The sequence below is a fragment of the Linepithema humile genome, chromosome 2 (genome assembly GCF_040581485.1).
Source record: "Linepithema humile isolate Giens D197 chromosome 2, Lhum_UNIL_v1.0, whole genome shotgun sequence".
NCBI lineage: Eukaryota > Metazoa > Arthropoda > Insecta > Hymenoptera > Formicidae > Linepithema > Linepithema humile.
Window position 1 is genome coordinate 30,558,680 of NC_090129.1, and position 11,430 is coordinate 30,570,109.

Here is an 11,430-nt window from a genome sequence, read left to right on the forward strand (position 1 = left end):
CTTACTGGTCACTCTCCGGACATCGGGTGGAAAGCCGAAAGTGGGAGAGACGGGATCGCCGGTTATGCAAAAGGCGAAAACGGTCATGCGTGTGCGCCACGAACCGAGGCAATGTCATCGAACTTATATAATGTGTCGTCTCACTTCAATTATACGCAGCTTTCTGCATACATCGAGCTTAAATCCTTACCAAATGCAATTACAGCTTTGCTTTCTAAAAATCAACATTTTCGAAATATACGACTTTCGAAATAATAATTATTTATACAGGGTGGGACAAAGAAACCGGCGATTTTAAAAATCGTTTTGCTCCACTGCGTTCAGTGATGACATTCTTTGTCTATTATCTTTGTTAAAATCACCCATAGAAAATTTTAAGTAACAAAAATTCGAATAACGAGTATATTTTACTCATAATTTCGAATAACAAACGCTTGTGCATTGAAAATACCTGAATACTCGGTTGACAAGTTTTAATTAGTTTTCGGCTAGCGCATTCTCGGCAAAGATTAGAGTAGATCTTCGTTAATGACGTTCACTAATGAAGTCGAGTATTGAAACACCGATTACAAAAGAGAGACGCTTGACCGTTAGAAGAATCCGGTCGTTGACATCAATTTATTTGTTATCCGGGGGAACGAGAACGTCGGGCCGTCTACACGCGGAGAGATTCCGGCGAGAGGCGCGACTCGCGCGGAATTCTTACCTGCGCGAGGGATGGCCCATCTGCTCGTAGATAGGCGCAGGTGAGAGGGCCCCCGCGAGAAGAAGAAAGGTAAGAGGTCCCACGATCCAGAGATCCCTACTGCGCCGGCCGGCGAGGAGACGCGACGACGGACGGGCCTCGGTCGAGAGGAAGAGCCCGTTCAGAGTTCTTGCCGAGTCGAGTCGAAAGGATCGCGTCGAAGTACGCAGTGCATCCGCGGCAGCTTTTCACGGTGGACGAGCGTAATCGGAACCCCGTCCGTCATACATGCAACACCGATCAAAATGCCGAAAATTAGCCTGCGTACTCTGTGTAAGTGTCTCGCAAACCCGTCAACACCCGGGGATCCGCACGTGGAAACTTGGATTCGACCCGGCGGGAACCCCGGGTCTCGCGATTATCGACTATTGTGCGCCGATCACACGAGTGACAGTGTTCGACCTGCTCGTTTATTTTGATCACGTGTTAGCCTATAGCCGCAGGTAAGACAAGCGGGCTCGTATATATGCTAATCGAATGGATTTCATCGGTTAGGACTGAATAATTTTTTAATAACACGCGCCGAATGCAATAGTGGGGTAACGAAATCAAGGATCGTAAATTAGTTATCTCGGTGGAAATGCTCGACAATAACACGGAATAATGGGTCATAAACTCTCGAAAAATTTCGAACGATCGACGTATTGCAACATTATGGTATAAATATTTGTTCCAATAACGTTTCTAAATGTTATATATTCAAGGAATATACGAATTAATCAATTAATTCCAACAGCTGTTTTAAACATAGAATTCTAATTCTCATTATGTATTCAAATGATTGAAATCGAGGATGGCATTTACAATATTTCAGTCTGCTTTTTATTTTACGATGTAATAAGTAATGCAATTTTATTTTACATATTACAAGAACTATCACGCGGTTGCAAATATATTTATCGGGTATCTGATAAATTGCGTCGTATCAATAAAGCGGTAAATCGAGTCGTGAGAAAAGTAAAACCATAAAATATTTATAGCACGACATAAAGATTTTAAGTATTTGCTTTCCTCTTCCTCTTTTCCTTAACATATTCGCGTGCATTATATAACGTGCAATCTCTCAGCTGGCTTTTCGCCGGTAGCAGGCTTAATCAATCATCGGCGCGCGCGAATAACAGATAATATAATTAAGAAGACCGCTTATCCGCGTTTGCGGCGACGGACCGTTCACGCAAACTCGAGATGACATTTATGAAATGCTGGAAAGGACACTGTAATAAACCGCTCATAAATGAGATCATTTCGCGATACACTCTACAGCATCAAATTATTACGTTTTTTGTCAATTTCAACAATCCGTCACATATACATGTAATTTACGAACGTGCTGTGTAATTTAGGACAATTACCGCGAACACTTTTACTGCTCGCGTATGAAATATGTCAGCACTTTAATTTAATAATATTATTAAACGTGTAGTTGGTGACGGACACTAATAATATTGTCAGTCACAGTGGATTCGCTGCCCATCTTTGATTAAAAATTTCGCATTCTCGAGTTTATGCAAATTTCCTACAAAAATATGGATTTATATTTGATATTTCTACCTAAAACTATGCTCTAATTTGACTATATTTTAATTATTTGTTTGTTACTAAATAATTGATTTCAGTACTTTATGATATTCAAACAAATAAAATTACAAGAGTATGATAAAAATTATATAGAGCTATGATGCTATGTCAAAGTTCAAATCACAAGTGTTTCATGGACACCCGATATACAAAAAATCATTAACTATCTGCTTGGAGCAGATAGCACTATCTCTCCGTAATTTAAATGGTACCATGAAATTCAATTTGTCTTGAATCTCAATGGTGCAAAGATATTAAAGGAGCGTTTTCGTAAGGACACTTTCGCTGCCGGAAATTACACGGCTAATTACACTTGGCTCGCCGGCGATCGTGGCAATCGCGAACTCTCGGAGGTCGCCGCCGTTTCGCGGCGTATATCTCACGGCTCATCTGATCATTAATTTTGCGATGAGTCAGGCGGAAAATAATTCACGGACGATTCCCCGAGGATCAAGCGATTTGTAACACCAAATAAATTCGCTCTATCACGACCACCGGTCTTCGGCGCGCTCATTCTCCGTGGCCTTTACGTTCTTTTAATGCCAATTGATGAAATGGCAGGCACAATGAGAAAACACGTGTGTTTAAGAACTCTTACTCTGGAGTGAATAGCGTCGACTTGTCGGCCTTTCGCAAGATTTCACGTATTCACTGACTATTGTGAGGAATAACAATAAATGTCCTGGACATCAAGTCCTCGACAATCTTGTGGCAGCTATGTAATGAAGCATTATTGTATTATAAATTACAACTTGACTACGATTATGTGAACCAAACTACAAATATTGATAAAAAAATACATATTATGCAATCATAAATTTAAGAAAAAGAGAAGAAAAAAAAATATTAAAGAAAAAAGTTTCAATAGTACTTAATGTTATTGCATATTTGTAGTATTGAAATCTGGGCGGATAATCCTCTAATCAATTTGAATCGGTCACACTTGTCTATCTTAATCCTTTCAATAGATTTTTATACAAGAGAGACAGCGACTGAATAGCGAGGATAAAGTCGCGTGTTGCAGTCGGGATGTCACTGTCGTTGTCCGAACGAAGCAGTAAGATCTCTCGATCGTATTATCATGTTTTTTTTTTTATATTGTGTAATGTTGAATATTATATAATTTTGTAATAGTGTTACATAAGGTAACAACAATTATCTCAAGCTGCGCATATTGAAATGTCATCGAACGCACTTATTGCGTCGTCTTTTCAGGGAAAAGCGTTCTCGCGAGAAACTCGAAAACTCACAGCTGCGATAATGCCATAGGATGCGCGCCGCAGCATCGGTCATCTTAAGGGCAAACACGAGTTATGAGAGATAGGAGAGAGATAGGAGAATTCTATCTTCGCTGTATAGAGCAGAGAAACTTTATGTTTCTTAAGATCCACTGTGTTATTCTTATGAAAAATTCGAGTTCTTGGGGATGAATCGCCAAATCGTGACGGTGATGATCGTTCATGGTCAATTGCAGATCAAGAGCTACCTTGCCTAATCGATTGTAAAACGCAACTTCAGCGCGGCTTCAAAAGCACAATGGTGGAGATGATCTGTCTCGCGCGACCTTTCACGCCGCGCTCATTGCGAAATCAAAATCGATGAAACCATGCGCTTCTTGAGAATTACGAATCGAGTAATTAGAATTCGCAGGCTCGTTATTAAAGTGAAATCCGTAAAACATTTTAATTAAGACCTTTCATTTATCAACTCATTAGTGAATGCAATGAATTGTATTGAGTAATACTATAATTTTTATTAATTCACTTGTAATTCGTTTCTTCAGCTCTCTCCTTTCTTAAAAATAATGCAATAGTCTCAACTGAAAAAATCTGATTGCATAAAATTTCTGGATTAATTAATCGCTTAATAAATGTAGGAGAATTGTAATTAAATATTTTAAATAATTTTAAAATTTTGATCACAATATTTTGAACAAATCGTAAGATCCTCTCGATATCTCAATGCTTATCGCGCAATTTATAATATCCATTCACATGCACTCTGCCGCGAATGATCTAAGGGCATTCTCCCACGTGCACAGGTCTCGTGACGGCGCTCTTGTGCAACGTTCAGCGGAGTCTTGAACATGAAATTCCGAAGAGGAGCTTCCTGTCACGCAGAGCAATCGACGGAACTAGAGGAAGGTACGTTCTCGACTCTCATTAAACGGCATCTTCCGCGCGCTTAAGGATGCGAGTCAATTAAACGGCACGTTTTTACAGGAAGCTTTTCGATCCGAGCGAGGACGGTGCGTTCGACAGCTATGGATCCGCGGGTGGCTATTACGATCCGTATAATCATGCGACAGGTAAGTATCGATGAAAGCTATTTATCACTCTCGCGGATGAGTTTTATCCCTGAACTTTACGCATCATTAATTTTTCCATTTTTCAATCCTTCAATATTTCTTTCAAATATCCTTGAGTCTTGCAACGTTGTAATCTTTTGAAATTGCCACTTGAAATTTTTTTATATTGATTCGTGTCCATTTAATTTTTACTTTGTGAACATTTGTCTTTGTCGCTATCGTTAAATAGGCACGAGTTTCATAGTTTCGACTAAAATGGACACTGCATTACTCATTTATGTATTTCGTAATTATTATCCCCTCACGACATGCGTATTTCTAAAGCGTAGTTATTTTTCAATTAATCCCACGCGTAACGATAAAAGGAGAATTAATGTCAGCGCGTCGACAATTATAATTCTTAAATGCAAATATAATTTCTTAATAATATAAGCGATAACTTTTTATCAAAATTGTAATTTTACACTTCAATTTATTATTCATTACCACATAAAAACTATCCTCGTTAGCCAGAAGGAAAATGTTTTGTTAAGTATTATCGCCGATACATAATTAAATGCACGCGGAGTGCATTTAAACAATAATTTACTAAAGAAACTAAAGAAACTAATTACAAGTAACGTTGCCCAATGAATCGACTGAATTATCATTCGCGTGAAAGGTGCTACGATATGTATATATAAATGTTTATATAAAAAACAACAACCCGCGAATAGGTCATATCAAATCTCTACCGGTTACATGAGAATGCAGCAAGTTGCAAGACGCTATCTGTAAGCGTAAATACAAACTCTTAAATATCATAGATCGCGTCCCATTTTCTAGAACCTTGATCAATAATTGACGATCAATAAAACTCGATATATGTGTTTAACGACAGATTTTTTACTTTTTTCTCTTCATAATTAATGATAATTACGCATTAAACGCTATCCGCTAAATAAATGGTACTAATTACCAATTTCATTATCGTTTAATTATAAATATGACGATTCTAAATTAAAGACATTTATATGTAAACTCTAAAGATGGCGTTATAAATTTGATAATTGCCGAAAAGCAAAAAAATATGACAGAAGAATCAAAATTCATCAAAGTTATGCAAGCGATGCGAATCCTTTCGTGATTACAAGTCGCAAAAAAAGATGAATAATCATTCAGTCAACTTTCTAGATGACTCTTATCGAATTAAAAATAGTCTCTGGACGTAATACTTGATTCGTTGTAAGGCAATGAATTTGCTTGTACCTTTCAGATCTATCTGACATCAGAAAAAATGTGCCGGGCGAGCCAGGTGTCGACTATCCCGCCTACGTAACATTAACTCAAACGGGATTCACGTGCGAAGGACGCTCACGTGGTAAATATATATGAATAAATCACACAGCCGACTTTTCTCTGATGCCTTCGCGATGAGCATTACGCGTTTTGACATATAAATACCGGCACCGTTCGTTTGGGTCACGTGCGAAAGTGACGAGAACAGCATCTCACTCTGCACGCGCGACCTTATCATCTATTAATTTGTAAGCTTTGTGACATTAAGTCACAACCGCAGAAACGTGGTGCCGGATCATAAATAAGATGTCGTAATGCGGAATTAAGGAATTCATGAAATAGCCGTCAAATCACGGATGTAATTTTCTTCACACAATAATTATTTCGCTTAAGACAGATCGTTTTCGACAGATTTCGTTTTCTACAATAAAACTCACTTAGCACTCGCGTTCGCTATTACCAATTTCTCAATGAACCAGGGCAGACGCCTCAAAAAACTTGTCATTATCCCGATTGTCATTGTCGCTAATGACACGCAATGAACATTTGACTCCGTTTAATTTTTCGTGCTATTATGCCATTAGTGCTCAGTGCCGTGTCTATGCTGACCACAAATATTAGATAATGCGCTGGGAGAAAGATAGAGTGCACAAAAAGAACACCGCACACCGACGAGACTGCATTTATTATATAAGGGCTGCGAAATCTATGCATTATGATGATACATAACAAATTTCTAATTCTCACGAATGTTCATTTCGTTACTCCAATCACAATTACCTAACTAATATTCGTCATTCTCAAATTACTTTGAATGTTGAGAATATGTAACAATTGCTTATTAACTATTATTGAAGAAATCGATTCTAAGTTTCCGTTAAAAATATCAGTTTCATTATTTTTATTTTTCAGAACAAAGCTAATATTAAATTTCTTAATGCTAACTTTTACTCGTTCTTTTATTCCGGCGCTTTAAAGAGATTATATTATGATTATACGTTAGGAGATCTGCACGCGCGAGCGTGATCATAAAAAAAAACCCGTTTTCGATTGCTCAACAGGCTACTACGCCGACGAAGCGGCCGGCTGTCAAATCTTCCATGTGTGCCACGACGTGTTAGTGTCCTCATTCCTGTGCCCGATCGGCTCGATTTTCAGTCAAAAGTTATTGACCTGCGACTGGTGGAACAAGGTCGATTGTTCGTCCACTAAGCGATACCTCGAAGTGAATCGCGGTAGCTATCAGGTCGACGACGACGAGATGATTCGCAACGCGTACGCGATGATCAGCTTGCAATCCTCCGCGGAAGACGTGACCAGAGACGGCTTGGTGGATCCTGACAGCGGCGCCAGGATCATCGATTATTCCGCACTCGGATTCCGCAGGATTTCCGCGCCGAATTATCCCGACGCGACCGAAAACGACCTACCGAGCGGAGTCGAGGACTATTCTCACATAAATAATCAGCAGACCTTGAATCTGCACAACTATGATCCCTATCTGTGGAAGAAAGCAAAGTATCAAGACCTACCGAGCAGACTCGAGGACTATATTCATCGAAATCAGCAGATCGTGAATCAGCAGAACTACGATCCCTATCAACGGAAGAAAATGAGTCCTGCGTCAAATCAAGACAAATTCCAGTTCGCAAACAAGGAGCGATCGCCTTACCACGCCTCTGCGATTATTCGACATGATAATCCGACCGGCAATAATGAATTCCAGAATACCGATCGCAGACCCGACGGGTTCACCAATTCGTTACACACATCCTACGCGCCTACTGTTCCCACTGTTACCACCACTACCAGGAGATTCTACTCGCCTACGGTCCCGACGACCTATCGACCTTCCACGTTGGCTTACAGCAAGCTGGATCTGATAGTAGATAGCTCTGATCATCTCTATGCGCAGAGCAAGACCCCAGTGACGCCTCCCACGATTTCTCATCACAACGATGACGTGAGAAATATTAAATTAGGAGAGAGCGAGACGAAACACGGCGATTTGAAGAAATCAGAAAGCGTCTCGTCACCGAAAACGGATAAAATTGATGAAAATGATGACGATGAGCGTTCTAAGAGTGACAAAGTACATCTCAATCGTGGTTTTAGGATCAACGTAACGGATACAATTTACGAAGACGAAGTATTTCGGCAGCAGAATGACAGACCGGTAATTAAAAATGATAGCAAAGAAAGCGCGGAAGATATCGAGGCGAGGGACAGTATCGGAATCACTCAAGCATTGAATAATCCACTCGGCAGGATTGTGATATCTGATAAATATCTGTTGAGAGATTATACTGCGTCAACTGTGAAACAGCAGGATGCTGTGTATAATGATAACCAAACAACCATGGATCATAATTCGTCGTCGAGCAAATCAATCATCAATTTCAAAATATTTATGGACACATCCGCGTCCAGTTTAAAACTTAATTTTGAAATTCCCAAACCAGATCTATTTTTAAAGCCTCCAGTGGAAGATTTTCCAGTGATATCTGCAACGAGTACGACTGAAAAAAGTATTGATACAATTCAGAACGAACGTTTTTCAGCTAATGATAACGAGACAATCGCGAACCAGCATCCGTGGTGGAGAAAATCAGTCTTTGACTTTAACGACACGTCGAAAATAAAAGATGAATTTTCTGAAGTCACGCGATATCCAGCGCAATTTCTGAAACCTCCCCAGGAAGATTCTTTCATCAACATTCCCGAAGAGCCGCGCTACACGACAGTGAAACCTGCGATAAGTACGACTGAAAAGAGCATCGATAACATTCACGATGAAGCAAATCGCTTTTCGTCTAATGATAACCAAACAGAGATGGACACCGTCCAGACCAGATTTTTTATGTTACAACAGTCATTACAACAGCATACAACGACCGATGCGAATTTTGAGACCACCTGGAACCCGGACACGACCACGGAGTTTCCACAATTTCATAGCACCACCACTGAAGATAATCAAGATGTATCGTTGACAACAGTCAACGATAACGTCGATAGACGCATACCGCACATCGATCTTCGCTTGACCGAAACCGTTCCGCCAATCGACAGCGTCGATTATTTCACTCAACACTTTACGCCTATCGTTGACCACTACGAACTTCCTATTGTTGACTACGTTGACCGCGAAGTAATCTTTGATGACTGGTACAATGATGATCCCTTTGTCAGAGAGCTGGTCCCTCCGACGGAACAGTACGATCACACCGAGCGCGCGGAAGCTCAAAAGACACAGAATTCGTCGGAAGTTCCGAGGAAAGATGACAGCGAGGCGGTAATCCAGAATCAACAAAATTTCACTATCAAGATTCAAGAGGAGCCGAAGATAAATATAAAATTTCCGTGCTATAATTCAAGAGGAGAGCTTTGTGAGACGAGTTCTGTCGCTCCCGATGTTGCGCTTTCCACGCCGAGTGCAGACGAAAAACTAACTCAGTTGCCTCCGAATTATTTCCAACCATGGAATTTTTCATTTATCACGAGATTGCCTGAAAAATCGGTGACGTCTGTTCCTAACGAATTTTCGATCTTCACCACACAGTCTCCGATCATTACTAACAGTAATGTTGCCGCGGAAGAATCAAACTTGAAGATAATCACGCCGAGGAGCGTCTTAGGCATCAAAGATTCCGAAGAGAAAACAGAAAATACGACGAGTGATTTGCACGATTCAATCAATGTAACACCTTTGCGACAACTTGTGAAACAAATAGAGGAGAAAGTTAAAAATGTTATGAATGATCAACAAAATTTTAAAATCCTCAAATCGGTCGAACAGGAAGACGAAGTTACTACTGTTTCGCAGGTGCCGAAGTTGTCCGATCATGTGTCTTCAGAAAAAAAAAACAATTTTCTTAGCGATGCGACCCGTCGATTCGAAGAACCGGAGTCAAAAATTGCCTCGAGTCTTCTTCCACCGCGGTGGAAATCGTTTCCCGAGCGGCCGCGACCATTTTCGGTGGAAAATAAATATAATATAGAGAAGAGAACTGAAGATGAACCATCATTCCGCACGACGATTCTATTCCCGCGAGGCAGAACGCTGCTCAGAAATGCAAATTTTAAAGCACCTGCCTTTGAAACCTTAGAGACATCCACTAATACCGCTGAATCAAAGACACCACTGAATCAAAATCTTGATGAAGAATTCGATTTAGCAACTCCATCAGATCACTCGCCGTTCAGAAAAGTTTTCAAGACGTCTTTCTTTGGCGACAGTTCTGTCAAATTACCTTTGAAGCCATCATCTGACGCTTCTTCCGCAACGGAACAGAAGACAAATAAATCACAATTAACAGAAAACAAGACTACTCGACCACTTCAGAAGGAGGAAATCTTGGAACAATTGACGGAGAACTTTGGACAGCCTTTGTACCGCGGAGTGATCCGTAGACCATTTGTCTTCGATCTACCACAAGTGCAGAGAAGTTTGGACTTCGAGACCGGTTTGCCAATAGAAGAAAGCGTGCGAGTAACCGACGAAAGCGGAAAGGGAAATCCGGTATCTTCTACAACGGCGACGACAATGCAGGAAACAACTACGACCACAGAATCTATAAAAACTACCGTCGAGACCGAATTCGTTCGTTCTCTAGGATTTTCCCTTGACATCAACGCAGATCGCGAGGAGTATGTTCGAGCGATTCTTGGAGGATTGATCGACGAGCACACCCGTGAAGACGACGATAATGAATCTAACGTCACGCAAGTAACAGATAAAATCTTAAAAAATGAAACTTCGACACTTGAGCCAAAACACAAGAGTTCGGAAGACGTCTAACGATAAAATTTCGAAGAATGTTAAAATCAGAAGTATCTTTTAAAGGCCCTTAAAATATCTTTGACAATCAGTTTCATCAATATCGATTAATAATTTCTAAAATTTCAATTAAAAGAATTAATTAAAATTTTTTAAATTAATTGAAGTTGACGAACTCAGCCATTGATGAGAAGCCATTGACGGGTGATATGACACCTAACTTCTTAATATCGAGAGACCACGGTATGTAAAACTGTTAATTCTATTCTAACTATTTTATTAAAAGATAAAAAAATTTATAAAATAAAACTATGTTAACATATGTTTAAATAGCGTGTTAAAAATAAATATTTTTAAGATAGATAATGAGTAGTCGACTTGCATTTAGAGTTACGTTAATGTTTCGTTCACATTAGACACTAGATTGCAATTAATAGTAAATATAATATGACAAAGAAAATGATTTAATGACATAGACGTAATTATTTTTTTCCCCCTTAAAATATGTATTTCTTAATGTAATCGTAGAAATACTTTCCATATTGTTATTTACATTATAAAATGGTTTAATTGCTGGTTTACTTGCAACCATGGGTTTCGATAAACACTCGTATTACTTCATACAACTGTGTCTTGCTCATGTGTAAGAGAAGGATAGTATATATGTGTAACAAAATGTGTGTTTTTTTCGATATGCGTGTAAGAAAACATAAATAAAATTACGAATATTTTGTATCTCGT

General features: G+C 39.5%; 1 protein-coding gene across 1 annotated transcript; it reads left to right on the forward strand.

Annotated features, from left to right (window-relative positions):
- Positions 1–560: 560 nt before the first annotated feature.
- LOC105671581 (uncharacterized) lies at positions 561–11,424 on the forward strand. The gene is made up of 5 exons (XM_067349766.1): positions 561–1,018; positions 4,365–4,467; positions 4,546–4,631; positions 5,887–5,991; positions 6,971–11,424. Exons 1-5 carry the CDS (start codon positions 991–993, stop codon positions 10,708–10,710), a joined length of 4,062 nt encoding a protein of 1,353 aa, XP_067205867.1. The 5' UTR covers positions 561–990; the 3' UTR covers positions 10,711–11,424.
- Positions 11,425–11,430: the final 6 nt, after the last annotated feature.